At 47.0% G+C, this 19,474-nt stretch overlaps 5 protein-coding genes across 7 annotated transcripts in view; 3 read left to right on the top strand and 2 right to left on the bottom strand.

The window, feature by feature from the left end:
- Window positions 1–40: 40 nt before the first annotated feature.
- Window positions 41–5,454, bottom strand: LOC105568797 (excitatory amino acid transporter-like). 2 transcript variants are annotated; one of them, XM_012024759.1, is made up of 10 exons: window positions 4,956–5,454; window positions 4,478–4,800; window positions 4,319–4,412; window positions 3,650–3,848; window positions 3,091–3,304; window positions 2,729–3,010; window positions 1,977–2,210; window positions 1,435–1,629; window positions 1,172–1,306; window positions 41–1,089 (listed from the first exon to the last, which is right to left on the bottom strand). In XM_012024759.1, the coding sequence occupies exons 2-10, from the start codon at window positions 4,558–4,560 to the stop codon at window positions 885–887; spliced, it is 1,641 nt and encodes a 546-aa protein (XP_011880149.1). In that variant the 5' UTR covers window positions 4,561–4,800; window positions 4,956–5,454; the 3' UTR covers window positions 41–884. The 2 variants fall into 2 exon arrangements, with proteins under 2 accessions (XP_011880149.1, XP_011880148.1); XM_012024758.1 differs by having other exon boundaries at window positions 4,478–5,454.
- Window positions 5,455–7,898: 2,444 nt separating this feature from the next.
- On the top strand, window positions 7,899–11,501 carry LOC105568795 (U7 snRNA-associated Sm-like protein LSm10). The gene is made up of 3 exons (XM_012024756.1): window positions 7,899–8,134; window positions 8,347–8,464; window positions 10,932–11,501. Exons 1-3 carry the CDS (start codon window positions 7,899–7,901, stop codon window positions 11,124–11,126), a joined length of 549 nt encoding a protein of 182 aa, XP_011880146.1. The 3' UTR covers window positions 11,127–11,501.
- Window positions 8,537–10,937, top strand: LOC105568794 (5'-nucleotidase domain-containing protein 1). The gene has a single exon (XM_012024755.1). The coding sequence runs from the start codon at window positions 9,160–9,162 to the stop codon at window positions 10,633–10,635; it is 1,476 nt and encodes a 491-aa protein (XP_011880145.1). The 5' UTR covers window positions 8,537–9,159; the 3' UTR covers window positions 10,636–10,937.
- Window positions 11,370–14,708, bottom strand: LOC105568796 (acetyl-CoA acetyltransferase, cytosolic). The gene is made up of 8 exons (XM_012024757.1): window positions 14,195–14,708; window positions 13,463–13,584; window positions 13,229–13,341; window positions 12,949–13,148; window positions 12,645–12,874; window positions 12,147–12,335; window positions 11,684–11,846; window positions 11,370–11,620 (listed from the first exon to the last, which is right to left on the bottom strand). Exons 1-8 carry the CDS (start codon window positions 14,241–14,243, stop codon window positions 11,502–11,504), a joined length of 1,185 nt encoding a protein of 394 aa, XP_011880147.1. The 5' UTR covers window positions 14,244–14,708; the 3' UTR covers window positions 11,370–11,501.
- A 1,574-nt stretch (window positions 14,709–16,282) lies between these two features.
- Window positions 16,283–19,474, top strand: part of LOC105568792 (MAP7 domain-containing protein 1-like) — a 156,393-nt gene continuing 153,201 nt past the window's right edge. Inside the window, exon 1 of one of the 2 annotated variants that reach the window (XM_012024750.1) lies at window positions 16,283–16,412. In XM_012024750.1, coding sequence (XP_011880140.1) covers window positions 16,367–16,412 — 46 coding nt within the window. In that variant the 5' untranslated portion in view covers window positions 16,283–16,366. The remainder of the gene's footprint in view (window positions 16,413–19,474) is intronic. The other variant, XM_012024752.1, reaches the window with a different exon arrangement.

The raw sequence follows: 19,474 nt of genomic DNA, 5'->3' as shown, positions 1-19,474 counted from the left end.
TGCACAAGTATGTCGATATTGTATATAGAATACACTTTTCATGAAAATCGCATTTATTATTCAACGTTTGAGTGTAGAGAGACAATATTAAAGCCAATGCAATAGAGATATTAATATAGGAGCCATATTCTCTTTATTGGATGTATGATAAATATATATATGATAGATATATATTTGCATAATAAATTATTAATTACTGAATTACAATTATTCGATGAAAAGATTAGTGGTGACCATATACCTATACACGCGGCTGTGAACACGTGCAAATAGTTAACTGTTTATTTTAATCAACGCGGTATTAACAGCGATTGTTTCAGTAAATTAATATTGCTTTTAATTCTGAAATAAATCGCTTAAATTTATTTATTATACATTTTCTTTTTAAATACCGTCGGTCGATGAACATTTTAAGCGCTTAGTTTCCGCATCAGATGCGATTTCTAATAATTTATTATGTTTTATTTCTATCTTGCTGTACATGATTATTTCTGCGTACATTCTTTGATATTCTAAAGTAGAAGAATCTCCTCTCGCGCACTAGGGGAAAAAAATATGAAATCGATACACAACTTCCGATAGTTTGTACTTAACATGCTCATTTTCTATGTCAGTGTTTTTAATGGCCTTTGTCCACTCGCTACTAGCTAACATTGTCTACAAAAACGGAAATCTGTTCATTAAATAAGATTTAAATCGTATCCTTAACAATTATATATATATAGCTGACTTTGATGCGTGTTACATTTAACTTGATTTCGGCAGTGAAAGTCAATTGCATTACACGAATATACTTAACACAAGGACGAGTGATAGTTCTTGCGAACTGACGGATAACATTCCTGACGTAACAGTGTCACTTTGCTGAAATCCGCGGGAGGACCTCAGATTTTCGTCTCGGAAGTTTGCTCGTGCGCTGCTGTTTCTTCCCGACAGCTCTCGGCGACGATCTCGAGGGGCCTGCCGGTTTCCAAACCCTCCAGTCTTCTCTCCTCGTCCATCTTGTCCAACTCCGCTTTGCTTAAGTGATAGACTATTCCAGCCCCGTAACCATCGCCCAGAACGTTGATCGAGGTTCTGATCCGATCCCTTAAAACGGAAGCGATTCATTTTACTCTTAGCTCCAATCGATTTTATCGAAGCATCGTAATAGTAAGCATGTAAAACGTACAGCATCCAGTCGATAGCGAATAACAGGGAAACGTCGTTCGTAGGGAGACCCAAGGCGGTCAGCACCAACAGCATGGTGACCAAGGCTGCGCTGGGGATGCTCGCGGCTCCAACGCTCGCCAAAGTAGCCGTGAGACTGTGAAAAGAGTAAATCTTGAAAGAGAGAACTGTTTTAATGCACTCATTCGATATATCGTGATTCTTTTTCCAATTGTTAACTGGCAGTTTTAAAAGGAAATACTGCATTTGATGAAATGCGTGTACCTGACGGTGATGACTTCAACGAATCCCAATGAGATGCCGTTCAATTGTGCGATGAAGATCGCGGCCACTGCTTCGTAAAGAGCTGTGCCGTCCATATTTACGGTGGCACCGACCGCCACAACAAAGCGCGTCACTCGCGGATCGATCTTGTTGTTTTCTTCGAGACAACGGAAAGTCAGAGGCAACGTCGCCGCGCTATAATGTATTATATTATTGTCATTTCTTTAAAAAGTTAACCATGCAGGAAAATGGAAGTTTACAATTCGTTCCATGAATATTCTTGGGGGAAGTCATGATTTTTCAATTAATTCTGAGACGATCCCTGAGTTGATCTCTGGATCAACTAATTGTTGAAAAAATTTGAAAACAATTGCAAAGAGTTAAATCTAAAATGTTCTTATGTACATACATTTCATATATGCACACAGTGTTGATACAATCACTGCGTGCATAATACGCGATAAAGTAACGTGCGCATATATTTGCATGTATGCATTTTGCGGAACGTAGCCATAATGTGCGTGTTAAGCAATAATGATTACCTCGAAGCGGTTCCCAACGCTGTCACCCAGGCCTGCATCATGCCTCTAAAGAACACTGCGGGATTCTTTCGAGTTATAAACCAGTAGATGAACGGCAGCGTGATGATCGCGTGGATCATCAAGCCTATTACAACTGTCACCATGTACAGGCCCAACATCTGGGCGGTTGCCGCTAGATTTGCGATCGACATTATTTTGCCAGCTATCAAACACATAATTCCAAACGGAGAATACCTGCAGCGATTACCAATTGCGTTGTCATAACAAGAGAATAAATAGAGAGAGAGAGAGAGAGAGAGAGAGAGAGAAAAGATTTTATTTTCTTTAAGTTTCAAATAATATATCGAATGAATGTTTGCACGTTTATATTCCCAGATAGCCAAATCTGCCAGAACAGATTTCATCAAATGCCCACTACAAATTTTGAAGGCAGAAAGACTGCAGATTGCATGCAGGAACTGATATATTCGACATGTTGCCAGCGTGTCAGCAGTGAAATACAACAAAATCTGCTCACGTAACTGGACCTGTTTGTATGTTTTACAGACTCTGTTGCCAAAACAAAGGCCAAATGCGGACACAGATGGCTATGGTTTTGGTGTGGGCTTCTGATAAATCGGCTGCCAATCTGCTAACATTTTGCTGACTGGGTTGATAATTGAATAATCAATTCTTTAAAAAATGCACAGCCAATTATTCGTCGATCTTGTGCACGATGCGAAGATTAATGATTTATTCGTATTGCTTCGTACCAAACGACGACGATCGTGACGAGTTTCATGATGATATCGTTCAACACCACGAAGAAGTCTACCATCAGTTTGCCGCGCGGTCCTATCTGGCCCGCGAGCACGCCGAAGATGATGCAAAACACGATCATGCCCATCACGTTCGTGCCGTCCTTGTAAACCAAGGCCGGCTCTAATATGTACTCGCTTTGATTCGCGCTGCCGATCACGACCACTTTCTTCTTCACGTAGGATGTCTGAACCTGCTGGAAGCACGCTTGCACCAGGTTCTCCGGCAACATGTTTCTGAGAATTGAAAGATTGCGAGAGATTTCGGACGCGCGAATTGTGGCCGCGGGGGGCTCATAGAGGCTGCTTTTCCGTACCGAATTATGTCGAGGATCGCGTCTACCGTGGAGACTTTTGTCTCCTCGGCCTTCACCACTGCCGCGACCGAAGTCTTGATCTCCGGATTACCCGGATGGATCATCAGCACCATCGCGATGCCCACTATAGCGGCGAGAATAGTCGTTATCGAGTAGTAGGTTAACGCCCTGAACCCTATCCTTCCTGACCTTTGAACGTCCAGCTGTGCCATTCCTGAAATAAGCAAGTAATCGCTCGCCAGAGGAGGTAAGGTAGAGACGAAGGCCCATCTTCTGAATCCTCGATAAAAGTGCCTGTAAGAGATCTTTTCATTAAGAATCCTTCAAATCCAATTTTGCTGGCACTTTTAGCGACAAAAGAGGATCCAGAATGTGGACCAATGAGTCGGAAAGTTTCAAGCGTACAATGTCCCTGCTGCGATGCAAAACACTGACGTTCAAAATTCAATTCACTTCTTCGTTTCTAATCTTTGCGTAACTGGATTTTGGCTGTTTTCTCTGTTTTTTTTTATTCTTTATTCGCTCAAGATCAAATGGATTATCGATGAATTATAATTACCGGAAATTAATGACGAGATGATGAGTGGCAGGATAAACATCTTCAGCATCCGCATAAGGAGCTCTCCCGGGAAGCTGACGAGGATTATAGATTGCGGCGTGAGATTGGCCAATCGACCCAGAAACCCGAGACCCAGACCCATCAAAACTCCAGCGATGGTCAGTGCCAGAAGCATGTTACTTCCCATCCATTCTATCACCTACATTCCCCGTAACGCGCAATGAAATTTAATAGACTCCTAAAGCACGCCGCGTGACATTTTTCTCCGAGGAGAAAACGAGCTTCCGCCAGAGTAATTTTAAGCACGATGCACCCTCTCTGATGGCTGTCATCGCGAGGATAAGCGAGGAATCAAACTGACAGTAATAGAGGAAGGTTCTCTATTATCAGATAGGTTTCTAGTATGAGATAGCAGGTTCTCAACACCCGGATTCAATCACAAATCTTTTCTCGCAACGATTACACGATCTCGAACAACGAATTTTCCACTAAACAAATTTCGCTCCGAGGGCAATAAATTCATGGCGGAACCAACTGACGATGTCTATTAATTTAACAGAAGTTAATCCATATTAGGATCCTATCTCATAATAGAAGACTTTCCTGTACTGAGGAACTTAAAATTTGATCAATGCCACGCAAATTCGATCCTCGAAGAGGTTTACTGACCATCTGTAACCTGTCGAGCGCCGTCACTTTGTGCTTCGCCTCGGCCTCGACCTCTTCCTCGGACGTCATCTTCTCGATCTCCTCCACGCACGACCTGGAAGGCGTTCCAGGTGAGAAGCAGCTCGAGTTTTCTGTAAAGGCATAAGAGATCTTTTTTACGTGTGGCCGCCGCCCTCCTTGGCCTCCGTCGAGGTCCCCCGGAGAACCGCAACCGCGCCGGAGATACGTTGCCCCAGAGACATCCTTCAAGCTTCGAAGACGCGGCGCTTCCAAGATTTCACGTGAGACGTAGCACACGAGGAATGTCGGGATAGGCCTTGCGAGCCTTCATCCCGCGGCCTTCAAAACTGCGCTGTGCCTTTTCACGACGCGAGTCATCTTGGTCTTACTCAGACACTGACGAGGCGTCCACGATTTTTCTGGATTATCAAGCGTAGAGGAACGTGTATTATTCCCGTACGATATTTCTCGCGTGAGCTCGTCTGTGTGGGGAATTACGAAGGAATAAAATTATTTCTCTTTAATGCAATTAGATTATGTAGAATTGTACAACGTCAGAACTAAAAAGTTATCCTATCGTTAGCTTCGCTTTAAGGAGGCAACTTAAAGAAAATTTCCAAGTTAAAATTGCTTTCACTGTCGTCGAAGGGAAGTAAACTGCGTATGGAAATCCGCGATTATCTCCCTGGATTGTCACGATCCTCCGCTTCCTCCTCTTCGCTCTCTGCTCTTGAGAAAATCAAACTCGGCGAGCGGACATCTCGTCTCGCGAACGATTATCGGGGCACGTGCGAACCGTTCGGTAGCGCATCGCGACACACGGCGATCCTTTCGCGCGAACCACCGGGCACCATCAGGGCGGGCTGGCTGCACAAGCGCACGGAGAGCTGAACGCTGGCCCCGACGATGACGGGGAGGGCTACGATGGCGGTAAGGCCCCGAAGGAGGTCACAACCGATCTATTACGTTCAGGATCATTGCACCGCGTCGGTTGCGGCCACGAGCGACATCCGCAGAGCTTCCGACGTGCTTTCTTTTTTCGCGCGCGCGATCGACTACCGAGAGAGATCGGATAGGTCTGCCGCCGCGCCGGTGGGCTAGGTATCGCGCCGCGGCGTTGGGATCTGCCTGCAATCAGGCCGATAATGTGCCCCATCCAGGAAGTTGATTAGTGCGCGCGTCGGGGGAGGCCCCGCGGGGAGACGAAAGGGGAAAGAGGGGCGCGCGAGCAGATGAACGAGGAGATGTGTCGCGAGGAGAAAGAGAGACCGGTAGATCACAGGAAGGAGGCACTCATTGCAGCGGGTCGCACGGCACCAAATAATAAACGCCGAAGGGAGCAAAAATGCCGCTGCTCGATGAGTTTCGGAGAAATCGCCGCCCCCGAGGAATCGGCTGCTCGATCCAACGTAAGGCACGTTGAACCGAGAGGTAGAGGAAGTCGCACGAGGGCGGAGTAGGAGGGAAATCTCGGAGCAGCGATCGTGCTCAACGCTACCTTGTAAGGGCCCTGCGTCAGTTCCGAATTACGTGAAGCCCGAGCACGTAGAGGAAGGTCCTCTATTATGAGATAGCAGGTTCAGTCACAAATCTTTTTTGCAACGATTATGCAATCCACGTGAATTATATGGGATATAAAATATATGTTTCGCGTCAGTAATGCAAGTTTTCTTGCTATATTAAAAAAATACGGCAATAATAATTTAAAAGTTTCTTTAAATGAATATGAAATTGTCCCTATGTAAAATTGTATTGTACTGATTTATATCAAGCAATTCTTTGGCTCTTTTTGCTTGTACGTATACTTTTTACCACCTGAACTGAATTACTGATCGAAAAACGTACGATCTAAAATCCACACAAGACGTCTTAAAGCAGCGCCTGCAAGACGTTGTAGATCGAGACACAATTGCCATCTTAAAGACTTCCTACAGACATATTTGTCTTCATAAAACGAAATTTCCAGACGACTCGGATGACTCGCAATACTCTCCGGGATCGTTTTATTTTTTGCAAAACGTCACGTTATAATCAATTATGTTCTACTCAGCTTTCGCGGGAATATTTCGGCCGAGATCATCGATTCCCAATCATTCGCGAACGTGACAGTGATAGTAGAAGGTAACAGTTACGCGGAAATACTTGCGCGTAATTGTTTTAGATGCATGTAGGATACGACCATTTACAAGACCCCTTTGTATATCCGTTGGGAAGTAACCTAATTCCTCTAGCAATGACGGCTATATAAGTGACTATATATAGACTAACATCGGGTTCACGGTGGTAGTATAATACGAGGACAAATCGAATCTCCCCACGATAACGCGTTTAACATCCCGTAACTTCTGAGCGAAAGAGCGGGCCATTCGAGATGGAATTAATTAATGCGTTCGAGAAAATTGAGTTACAATTGTCGTCGTCCGTGCATTCCATTTGCGTAAATTCAACCTCGTCTCCTATCCGTCTCGCAGCGCTTCGTACCCGCTCTTCGTGTAATGAACGCGCCTTTTTCGCGATCCGCAAGGCATCTCGAAGCAAATTGAGGAAATGATCCCCGTTACGAATTCGCGTTTACAATTATTACTACATTATGACTTGCTAACAGAGTTAAATGTCCAATAATTATGCGGGACAAAACTCCCTCGATTGATTGCTCGATTCTGAACAAGATAAAAATACGATACTTTTGTAAGTTGTAAAAATATAATTTTTCACGTGCGTGCAGGTGATTATAGCAATTTTCAGATAAAGTGACTGTAACTCTGTTAAACACAATCATTAAATGTAATTCAGATAGTGAATATAATTATATTTTGTAGTATTAAAAATAATCGAGTTTACCGTCGACAGTTTGAACAATCTACGATTATCTTGTACGACAACGCAACGATTAAATTGAAGAGTGCTAAATATTTTATAACAAGACCGTAACGCGCTACGGGACACAGACTGGCAGGAATGGCTGGACATCTCTATAATGTATTTTAAAATTATAGAAATATCCAGCTGGGACTCGATTCTCGAATTCATTCGAAGGAGAAACGTGCGCAAGAATTCTACTCTTACTGAAAAGATGCAAGTTGACTGGCTATTCGCTGTATCTCTTCTGTAAGAACAGAATTTTCGCACACGTTTCTCCTTCGAATGCATTCGAGAGAAATACGTATGCGAAAATTCAGTTCTATAAGCAGCTTTTCTGTAAGAGCAGAATTTTCGCACACGTTTCTCCTTGGAATAAATTCGAGAGTCGAGTCCCAGGGATTGGATTTTCGAGTTCATTCGAAGGAGAAACGTGTGGGAAAATTCCCTTCTCACAGAAGAGATACGTATGCGAAAGTTCTGTTTCTCGCCGATCGACTTGCATCTTTTCTGCAAGAGTAGAATTCTCGCACGCGTTTCCCCTTCGAATGAAGGATATTTCTACAACTTTAAACGTTCATTCTCTTTCGAACGAATTGAAGAATTCCTGCCTGTCCACGCTCCGTGTACGTGCGAAAGCGCGGCGCTCGGTTTCAAATTTCGCGCGCGCGTGCCCGTCGTCACGTGACCGTCACATGACCCGCGCTCCACCGGTCACGTGATGCCGGTTCGCTCCGCGCGCGCCAGCGGCGACCGGCTTTCGTTTCGCGTTTCGGTACGTGTCGCGCGCGCTCCTCGTTTCACGCTCGCCCGCACGATGTCCGGGGACACGAAACGCGAGAAGCACTTCCTCTACAACAGCCTGGCGATCCTGCTGCAGGCCGTGCAGAAGCACCGGACGACGGTGGACCTGCGGAACGAGGCGACGATCGTCGGCGTCGTCGACCATGCCGACGCGTGAGTAAACGATTTGCCGTCGTTGCATTCGAAATTGCGCGTCCCGCCGACAACGCGGGGCGCCTCTTCGCGTCGGGACGAGCGTGGACGCGCCGCGTCCGCGATATATCGCGAAACTCGCCCGGCCGGCCCGGCGTGGCCTCCCCTTTTCCCCCGAGAACATCCGACTCGCACCTCTCTGAACGTGCCGCTCTCACTCACTCGTTTTGCAGATACATGAACGTCGTGATGCGGGACTGCGTGTTCACGGATCCACGCGGGGACTCGTTCCGGTTCGACATGTTCTTCGTGCAAGCAAGGAACATCCGCTCCGTCCACATCCCGTTGAACGTGAGTGAACCATGCTCCTCGCCCGCGGTCTCGACGTCGTCTTTCCCTCCATTTCCGCGTCGTCTACCATGCGTGGCGTAGGCCCGAAGTAAGCAGCTGGAGTAAGGAAACTGATCAATTTTGTCTCGAGCTCCTACTCGAGCTCTTACGCTCTCGGCGAATCGAAACGCCATCGGCCGGTGCTGAAATACTTGGAAAACAATGCCTGTACTTTAGCCTCTTGACGCCAAAAGCTAATGCGTCTGCAATGCGTGGAGTAAGGAGAGAATTCAATTTTATCTCTTACTCCTACTCGTGCTCGTACGCTTGCTCTCGGCGAATCAGAACGTCACCGGCCAGTGGTGAAGTATCTTGAAAATGACGCCTGTATTTTAGCTCCCTTGCACCAAAAGCTAAAGGCTATGGTTCTCTCGCTCTTGCTCCTCACGCCAGGCCTGCTCCACGCAGAGACGACGCATTCGACTCCCAGGGTGGTGTAAGGAGGCGCGCGCGAACGACCGCCCGCCCCGCACTCCCCGCTTTTAGGTTATGTCGCGCCTCGTGACCGAGGTCGGTTCTCGTTGGCGCGTGGAGGCGTTTAGGAGCGTCTAGGGCGTCTAGGGCTCGGGTGTTTGGTGCCTCGGGGTTGCTCAGTCCCGGCTCTGAAGCGCCCTGCGACCGTCTTTCCTGCGGAGCCGCCGCATTATCCGCGCCAGATGTTGAAGGACCTCGGTCTTCGCCGTAGCAACGTCCTCAGGCTGTGTGCACGTAGCCGAGTAGCCGACGAGGCGAAGGTGTTCTCCGGTACGAGCGTACGCGCGGCTCTTAACAGCCGGCACGGCTCCACGGCGTCCAGGGGTTTCGCCGAGAACGACATGGCATCTCACTGGTTCAAATTCGGCGACTACGGTTGCGTCGGTTTCGACCTGGACAACACTCTGCTGCGTTACAACGTGACGAATCTGGTGCACATGGAGTACGAGGTGCTGTCGAGATTCCTGGTGGACGAGCGAGGATACAGCGGGAAGCGTCTCCTGAAGCCGCTGACGGACTACGAGCTGGATTTCATGCAGAAGGGCTTGTTGCTGGACTGCGAGAGGGGAAACGTGCTCAAGGTGGGCGCGGACCGCGTAATCCACAGAGCGTGCCACGGCACGCGCCTGTTGACCGCGGCGGAAATAGAGGAGACGTATCCCTCGCGAAGATCGGACGTCACGGATGCTTTCTGCCGCGACCCAATGTCGCTCTGGAACGGCCCTCTGTCCCAGAAGTTGCGCAGCCTGCTGGATTACTTCGATATAGTGGCGAGCGTCGCGTTCGCGCGGGCCGTAGACACCCTCGACGAGGAGAAGGGATCACCCTTGGGCAGATACGAGGTCTGGCCCGACGTGCTGGCTGGACTGGTCGCCATGTTCTCCAGGGAGCATTTTCAAACGGACCAGGGGGTGTTTGGTCATATTAAGAGAAATCCGGGCAAGTACTTGCGTAAGTGCAGCCCGGACACGATCTCGTGGCTGAGAGAACTGAAGAAGAGGTCCGCGACCTTCCTTCTCACCGGCTCGAACGCGGATTTCGCCGATTTTACCGCGAGCTACGCCCTCGGCGAGGACTGGCGATCTCTCTTCGATATCGCGGTGTGTTACGCGAAGAAACCGGGATTTTTCATTCAAACTCGACCGTTTCTCGACGTCGTGAATAATAACGAGACCGATACCGTGAGCAAGGAGCTGAGACGAGGCGAAATGTACAGCCAAGGAAACTGGGTTGAACTACTGGAGTTTCTCGCTCGTGTAAATCAACCGGTCGATGGGGAAACGAACCGACGGTGCTTGTACGTCGGTGATAATCTCTTGCAAGATATTTACGTGCCAAACGTATACGCGCACTTCGACACGCTGGCCGTAATCGAGGAACAAATGTCAGAAGAGAAGCCCTGCCGCCTATTGACTGATTCGGACAGGCAGATCTTGAACTCGAAACTCTGGGGGTCTTACTTTCGCATAAGAGACTTGTCGATAGACGTGGACACTTTATGGGGGCATATAATAATGCAGCACGCGAAACTCTCTATACCGGATATCAGTTTCGTTACGCGGATACCGTTAGACGAACGTATCTCCTGTTTCGATGGTAAACTCTATGACGGATATTACCCTAATAAACCATATTGCGTTATCCCGCACACCAGATGATGTACTATTCAAATTGTATAGTACAGGAGTGACAATATTTGATGTCATTGTGTCGCATCGTTTTTAACGAAGAGAAAATCTCTCGTCTTTTCAGGAAACCCTACGTGTTAAAAGAATTTTGTAGGTCTTCAGTTCGCGATTGTTTTAATCGCAATATACTTGGTACATGTATTTCAAGACGTTAAAATTAATTCTCTTGCCGAAAAACTCGCAACCGATTATGATCCCTAAATTAGAGAAATTAATTTTCACATTTGCGCATGTTATCGTCTAATTTAGACGTGTTATAATTTAAGATACGGATTATCCCAGCTATCAAGGAACAGTTAAAACGACTAGGCCGACCTTCGAGGGAGAAACGAACTTTCAAAACGAAACGTGCCCAACAGAGACACCGGGAAGACCTTGCGAATATAGAACGAATGTTGGAGAATAAGAACACGGAAACGATAACCACGGATAACGAGACTCGTGAAGATCCAACTGATTGATTTTAAATGAACGCACGTAATGACAGGAAATATTAAGAATGTCATTTGCTCATGGCATTATCGTGTACAGCTTAAAAACACTTTAAATATTTTATACTTGAGCTCAGCATTGCAATAGTTCACATTTCAGCATTTTTATTGAGAACTCTGTTAAGAGATACATATGCCATAAAAAGATTCAACTGCATTTCAAAAGCGATTGGATAATAAAACACTTAAATTACACGATACAAACAAACGTTCTACAGAACAGTAATAAATATCCCTTTATTCAACGTAACAGAAAGGCCATTTGTAGCAAGAAACGCTTCAATAAAAATATAATAAGTTTTATATAAGAAGTATATATATATATAAATAAAGAGAAGACATTCGTTATTTCTTTTCAACAGCAATGGCGATGCCCATCCCCCCTCCTATACACAACGACGCGACACCCTTTTTCTTTCCGGTCCTTTCTAAAGTGTGCAACAGAGTGACCAGTATTCTCGTTCCTGAAACACAAAATTTGGCGTCGTCAAAATTCCTTGGAGGAAAGTCCACGCGTTAATACATGCCTGACATGCCAACGGGATGACCTAAGGCGATAGCGCCGCCGTTTACATTAACTTTCTCGGGATCTAATCCGAGTTCTCGAACGCACACTATCGCTTGCGCGGCGAAGGCCTCGTTTAGCTCGTAAATGTCCACATCCTCTTTCGTCCACTTTGCCTTTTTCAGCTGAAACAAACATACGTTTCCAATCGTAAAAACAGTTCCTGTGTTCCAGAATTCACCGCCAGCGTTAAAAATATGCAGTATATGCTGCGTGCACTATAGATATTTTCAGCGTTGGAGTGAACTTTGGAGCACAATCATTAGGCTTGTTTCCTGTTGCACTGGTGAACTAGTGCAATAAATTAGAATAAGACAAGTCTATTTTTCTCATTCTAGCTTACTGCACTAGTGCACTAGTGTAACAACAGAAAAGCCTATTGTATTGAGATTAAAATCATTGAAAAGCAAATACAATGTACTAACGACTAATTTAACAGCTTCAATAGGTCCGATGCCCATAATTTTAGGCTCAACTCCAACCTGTGCAAATGCGACAATACTGGCAAGTGGTGAGATCCCTTTCTTCACGGCAGTTTCTTCGGACATTAGGATTACGGCAGCCGCACCGTCGTTTATACCGGACGCATTGCCGGCGGTAACCGTGCCATTGTTCTGCAATATCGTAATTTCTCAAGTGCGTGATATTCCCTTCGTATAATTATGTACGGAGATATAAGATATTTAGGCCCGGTTTCACCAACGTCGGTTAACTTTAAGCTTAGCTTAATTCATTCTTTGTCTCTTTCCAACTGTTACTTCAGAAAGAGACAAACTTCGGGCCAGTTTTACAAACGCCGCTTAACCTGCTGACCGAAGGTTAATTGATTCTGTTTCTTCTTCGATAGCAAGATAGAAAAAGATAGGGAGTTGAAACTGAACTCTGGCTAACAGTTAACCGACGTTTGTGAAATTGGCCTTTACCGGTTTAAACGCCGGTTTCAGCTTCGCCAGCTTCTCCATGGTCGTCCCGAATTTCGGGAATTCATCTTTCGACATAACAACCGACTCCTTTTTGCCTGGAATGGTAACCGGGATGATTTCCTTATCGAAATACCCCGCGCCGATGGCAACCTCCGTCTTCTGCTGAGTCTTACACGCGTAGTAATCCTGTTCCTCCCTGCTTATCGCATACTTTTCAGCAATATTCTCAGCTGCCAGTTACAATTAAGAAATTCATTACATATCAACATTTGCAATGCAAACACGGTGTCCACTTTCCACCTACCTGTCACCGCCATGTGAATATTATAGAAAGCGTCTGTCAGACCGTCGTCTAGTAGTGTGTCAATTAAATTGCAAGTTCCGAATTTCACCCCAGTCCTGAGATAAGTGGCGTGCGGCGCTCTGCTCATATTTTCCTGCCCACCAGCCACGACTACATCGCTTTCCCCTGTTTTTATAGCACAGTAACCAGCCATTACAGACCTGCAAGACAAAGACGAAACGCGTCATATAGATTACATTCATAGGCGATCTTGCTCACAATCGTTTCTCGATAGACGTACTTTAGACCGGAACCACAGAGCATGTTCACTTGATAGGCAGGCACATGGACAGGTATGCCGGCGCATATCGCTGCCTGTCTCGCAGGATTTTGGCCCTCGGTCGCAGTGAGTATCTGAAAAACGACAATGGGGAGTAGCATCAGGGAACGCTCCACGCGCATAGAAATGTAATTGTGGCCGAAGATGTGTGCAGTTTGGTGCTTGACAACACATTCCGTCCAGAGCCGTAGATACCTGTCCCATAATGACCTCGGACACATCCGACCCTTTCAGCCCAGCTCTCGTCAGGCATTCCTTAATAACGATACTCCCTAGCTCCGATGATTTCAGCGAGGACAAGGACCCGCAATACGACCCTATACGTGCAGAATAGTAAATGCAATTATTACAAGTAACACAAGTTCCATATAGCATTTGCGGGGACAGTCCGTAGATCGTATAATCGAGCAAGACGTATTCGTTTCTCTTCGGTATAGAGCTCGGCTTCTTTTATCACTGACGCATTACGTTTTTACAAGGTCTTTTTTCTCAACGGGTGTAGATTCAACTGTTTTTTATATATTTGTATCTCTGCGCCACTGGTATCACTGATGCATTATGTTCTTTGGAGGTTTTTTTTTTCTAAGCGGACGTGACTGTTTTTTATATATTTGTATCTCTGCGCCGCTCACATCACTGACGCGCTATGTCTTTTGGATTTTTTTTGTCTTTAAACGGATGTGACTTTTTTCTATATATTCGTATCTCTGGGCCTCGCTCACAGCAGATATAACCTGAATGAATGCCCGGACTCGCTGGATCTCTATCGCTTATGGGGGGGCAACTGTGCGCAAAAGACCTCCGAGGTCTACTTCACTGACTTGATTTGAATTCAAATTTTGCTATTGTTTGCACTTGGGTCACTTAACATTGTAAATGTTTCGCGCGGGGTTTTTATACCAGCCAGCACCGCGTATCGTTTATTACCTATGGGGGTCCTAACAGCGGACACTATCACCACGGTGCGATCACTCATCTTGCCAGCCACGAATCGGGGCACCACCGGACCTGCGGGAAAACACGCGAAGACTGCCGCGTCTGGTATTGCCTAACGGAATTATATGGGCGCTCCGACGACGTGTACCAGGAGCGGCTGTGCCGTGTGAAAGTGTGTCAAGCCGTGCGCGCACTTGCGCGGAGGAAGAGTGGAGGATCAAAGGAGGGAGGGGGTCCTGGCAGCTGCTTCCGTGCCTGTTTCGAGATTTTTCGGACGTGACGTATACTTGGTAAAAAAAAATGTCAACTGCGGGATCGCCGGCGATCGAGCGGACGGAGCGTATGCGTGCGCGAAACGATAGGCCCTGTGCTTCGATATTGTATACTGCCAGTACTGGAAATGTATAGTATACGTGACGCAAGCTATAGATTTGCAGTACTGGCAGTGAGCATCGGAACACAACCAGGAAGAAGCGTGTGACGCAAAGCATTATCATGATTGTTTAGGAAATAACAGTTTTAACATCGGCAAGCGATAGCCGAAAGATAAAAAAACTCTCCGGCTAGTCAAGTTTTTACGCGTAAAGGCCATTCTACAATTGTGTAAACGTAGTTGTAAGGTTGTAGGAGTAGAAATAGTAGTAAGTGTTGTATATTAAAGTAATATACAATAGAGTGAGATACGTCATAATTCAAGTGAATGATTGGTTGATTTTTACGTTTTACATCGTTGTAGTCGTGAAAGATGAAGTTCAACCATCTTTTACAACAGGCTTTACAATCGGAAATGCTAGATTAAAACTGTGTTTTACAACACCCTACAACCGCTAACAACCACGTTTACGCAATTGTAGAATGGCCTTAAGATATTCGCGTTAAAAATATCCCGTACAGCGCGCCTCGCAAGGAATTCGTAGAACGAATCAATATAGTAAAATCGAAGGTCCGTGTTACTCCATTGTCGATAAAAGTGCCTGCCGAAGCCGGCTTCGAAGGATTCACTTTTAAGGCCTGCGTCCACGATGCTAGGACTTGGTCCACGTTCTAGTTTCAAGAAGTGCGTCGAAGCCAATCAACCTGCAGCTATTCCATAAAAGCTGCAAGTTGATTGACTACACATTTCTCGAAACTAGAACTTGGACCAAGTCGTCATATTTTGTCCATTTGTAAAAGTACACATTTCGAATCACGGATTTACTGGGGAAATGATCTCTTCATGAAACTGGCGTAAACAGACGCGCTTGTTTACTTCTCGAGCGTGAAAGGTTTTAAAAGAAAAGGCTCGGCCTTGCATTGTCAAATGTGCATCCGGACGAACTGACCCGACCACGATTAGGTATTGCAGCCGCGATAAAGAAGGCGGGTCACGGATTACGAATGAACGGCTGACAAAGGATCGCTAGATAGCGGTGAGATCGCGATTGAAATACAATGCTCGCGCGCGTGACGGTGGCAAAAAAGTACACATTTCGTACGCTCTTAAGTTCACTCGAGACGAAGAGAATACGCCAATCGGATTCACGAATTTCACGACAGTTGCAAAGCAGCTTTTTCTGGCGAACGCAGCCAGTGAGCCGGGCGGGAAAACTGTCGGACCAACAACGTTGTCGACGCTCTCGAGGTCGGCGACGCACGTGTACGAGCAAGCGGCGTAAGCTGGCGTAAAGGCCTTCACACATAAAATTCCGTAAGGACGTAAAACGTAAGCATAAGAAAATCGACCAATCACAGTCGAGAACGTAAGGCAATGACGCAAGCAGTAGCAAATCCAACCTGTTGATTTTCTTACGCTTACGTTTTACGTCCTTACGGAATTTTATGTGTGAAGGCCTTAGTCCCAGTCTACAATAGATGATTTAAGCCCTAAGCTTTAAGAAATTGGCCAATCACGGTCAAGTATGAGAAGAATGCGCGACTGTGATTAGTCAATTTCTTAAGGCTTAGGGCTTAAATCTCTATTGTAGACTGGGACTTAAGCACGCGTCACATGGCAGTTGGCAACTTGGCACGCTCCTGAATGAGGGACAGCCTCCGGCTGCGCGCGACAGGTGGCGCTGGCGCGGCGCGCACCGCAGCGCCGCCGCGGTGGCGGCGGCGGCGACGGCGACGGCGGCGCGTTTGTTTTTACCCAGCGTGCATTGTGGGACAGTGACTGGTGCTAAGATGGCCGACAACAGGGAGGAGATTTCGGAGCTCGTGGAGAAACGAGGTATTTGTCGGCGCCTCGCGCCCCTCGCTTGCAACGATCGCGTCGCGCCGCGGACGCCCCGGGCCCGGGCGGCGCGTCGCGCCCCGCGGGGCCGCTCGCCGTCGCCGCGCGGGACGCGCTTACTCGTCGGAGCGGCCGCACGTCGAGCCGCGGCTCGCGCGCGCGTGTGTCCCGGGGACCGTCCGCTGGGCGATCGCGCGCGCACGCCGAGGCCCGCGACAACCCGCGGCCGACTCGCCGCGTCCGGGACGTCGCCGCGGGGCCCGCCGGCGCCTCGCCGTCGCGCTGTCATCCTCGCCGTCGCGCTCGCCTTCCCCGTCGCCCGTCGTCCCGTCCAGCCGCGCCAGCCCAGGCCAGGCCGCCGCGCGCGTTTGACAGCGCGCGATCCTCGCGCGGTCGCCCGGCCGATCGAGCGGGGACGGCCTCGCGTAACGCACGACAGCAATTCCGTAGTCGCCGGGCCGATTACTCATTAAGGTCACGCGCCGACGGCCTTGCAGCTCGCGTCGCCGCGCCGCGACGCGACGACGTCCCCGCCGGCCGATCGAGATTACCGTTATCTGTCTCCGTCTGTCTTTCCTCCTTCCATTTTTTTTCTTCTCTCTCCTCTCTCTCTCTCGCCGCGCGTATTCTCCTTATCGCCCCGCGCCGCGATGACTCGTCCTCGCGAATTTAACGCCGGCTGATTCGCACCTTGCGCCTACGCGCGGACGCGCCTCGCCGCGCTGCCGTGCGCGCGCGGATCGGCACGTCACCCGCGGCGCCGCAACGTGCTCCCGCTCGGGCGTTCGCTTCGCCGCTGGATTTCGTCAACACGCGCCACGATCGCGGGCTCTGTGCCGCCGTTAACGCGTTGAATACCCCACCCGAATTGGATCATCTCTGCGAGAGCTTGAATAAACATTGTACCCGCGCGCCAGATCGCCGGATGCCTTTTCGCGAGTACACCTGTTACCCCGCTTGGTTGGTACTTGTGCCGACGGCTGCTTTGACTCATTCATTACTGTGGATTCTTTTGCCGAGGAACGCCGAGGCCTCGGTCATAATTATTCGACGTGTTAATTAGCCGAGAAACATTTGTAGAAATCTGAGCTCAAGCGAGCTCGACGCCACGTTTAGATAGACTCGAACATTATAGTTATAAGGATGTCGAATGATAAGAAGAATGATAACGTATCGCCTTCAAATAAATTTTTGATAAAGAGAGAAGCCGGTCGGGCGTCGTTAAAAGAACTTTCATGTAATTGGAGACTACAGTTCTGAGGCATACATCGAAATAGACGGAATGTCCGATATCGGGTTTCTTAAAAAGTGTCGATACAGAAGGCTCTTGAATTTTGTACGCGTAGATCGGTATTGCGTTTCTTCATTCTTTTAAGATCGCAATAACCGGCGAATCGATTGTTTCAAGCGCCGCGTTTACATTCCTTTATGTCCTAGGAATTGGGTTAAATATTGAACTTCTTTCACTTGAGTCTTTTTTTAAACTTGTTAAATATACTCAATTTCTTCTTTGCTCTCTTAAAAAATTTTTTTTTTAATAGACTGGACAATACATGGAAGATAATAGAAATAAAATCTCTAGCCGATCTGAACTACGTTCATATTTTCAAAGAACAGTAATCGTATCTAGAAATATCGCGCGTATTTTTGCACACGTGATTTCAATTTCGAAGAGATTAATTACACAAATGTTGAATTACCTGGAAAATATTCTAGACAGCCGGACAACGGCCAAGATATTCAGGTGAAATATTAATAGTTGCAATGTATACATTATTAGAGATAGGATAGATTTCTCTTAGAGATAGATACTCTTCTCTAAAACGCATGACTAATCGGCAAGAATAAGCTAGAAAATTGCGAGCGCCAAAGTTAAATGAAACGGAGCGAGCATGTCGAATCGAATAAGCATTGCCTAGCGATCACTTGATATTTTTTATGCAATCCGTTATATACGCGTAATAAGATTAACTGTAATACGCGCGTCCAGCGATGCGCCGTGTCCCGCAACGATGCATGCCTTGCTCGTCGGACCGGTGCGCATCCGTACGCGGTTCGTACTCGAATCTCGTCGCTACCTGAGCGAACATCTATATTTTACACTCGCCGTACGGTCCCCGATGTCTGCATTACGCAACCGCGAGTCCTAATGACGCTAATCAATTCGCGTAGTCGCTGCGTCGTATTTTTTTTTTTCCAGGCGTAAGTCGAGGACGTCGGGTCGACATTTTCGGTCTTAACCCGCGGACGTGCGCGTCGGAAGTTAGATTTTTCAAAGCGAGGGACGTCGTCGAGCAAGCAGCGCGATGATTAACTCCGGCGGATTTCTCCGACCGAAGGATATTGACTCGACTGGCCGCACATAAATCGTAAGGTTATCGTGTAGGGAGTCGTACGCTTTTCCTTCGCGTGATCGCAGAGCTCAGATTCCCTTATCGCACTCTCTCTAATATATCCACGCGATATTCGATCGATTATACACACACACATTTCGATTTCGTTGCATTATTGCGCGATAACAATCAGCAGCAATAAATGGTTCAACGGATTCCGTGGAAAATTCCTTGCTGTTATATAATTAATATTTCATGTTATAGGATTTTTTAATCACACTACTCATACGAGCCTCTTCGAAAACTGAACAACTGCGCTTTTTGTGAATTTCTTAAACGTACAGCCGCAGAGCATGTAGCTTATACTTTCTCATCACTCTTTTCTTTTTTCATCCAAGCGTTCAGTTTGTCTTCTGAGAGATTTCTAGAAGAAATAAAATTACATGGATAGAACATGCGAGCTATATTTATTGATAATATATCCGCAGAAAAATTATGTCGACGGGAAGAAAGAATGACTTGATAAATTCTGAACGAGGCCCCAACTCGCCTTGCTCTTGCTTTAAAATCAAATAACAGATTACTTCAGCTAAAAGTTATCTGTACATTTAACGTCGTAAATCTTTATTAGCGACGATCTCGACACACACAATGATATACAAGTCTGACATCATCTGCAATAATATTCTTAACTGACGCAACTATTCAGAAATATTTTCGTTCACC

The sequence above is a fragment of the Vollenhovia emeryi genome, unplaced genomic scaffold, assembly GCF_000949405.1.
Source record: "Vollenhovia emeryi isolate VEMERY1.0 unplaced genomic scaffold, V.emery_V1.0 DF939127.1, whole genome shotgun sequence".
In the NCBI taxonomy this organism is placed as follows: domain Eukaryota; kingdom Metazoa; phylum Arthropoda; class Insecta; order Hymenoptera; family Formicidae; genus Vollenhovia; species Vollenhovia emeryi.
The sequence above is the reverse complement of the archived record's forward strand: the minus strand, read 5'-3'. Positions and strand labels throughout refer to the sequence as shown.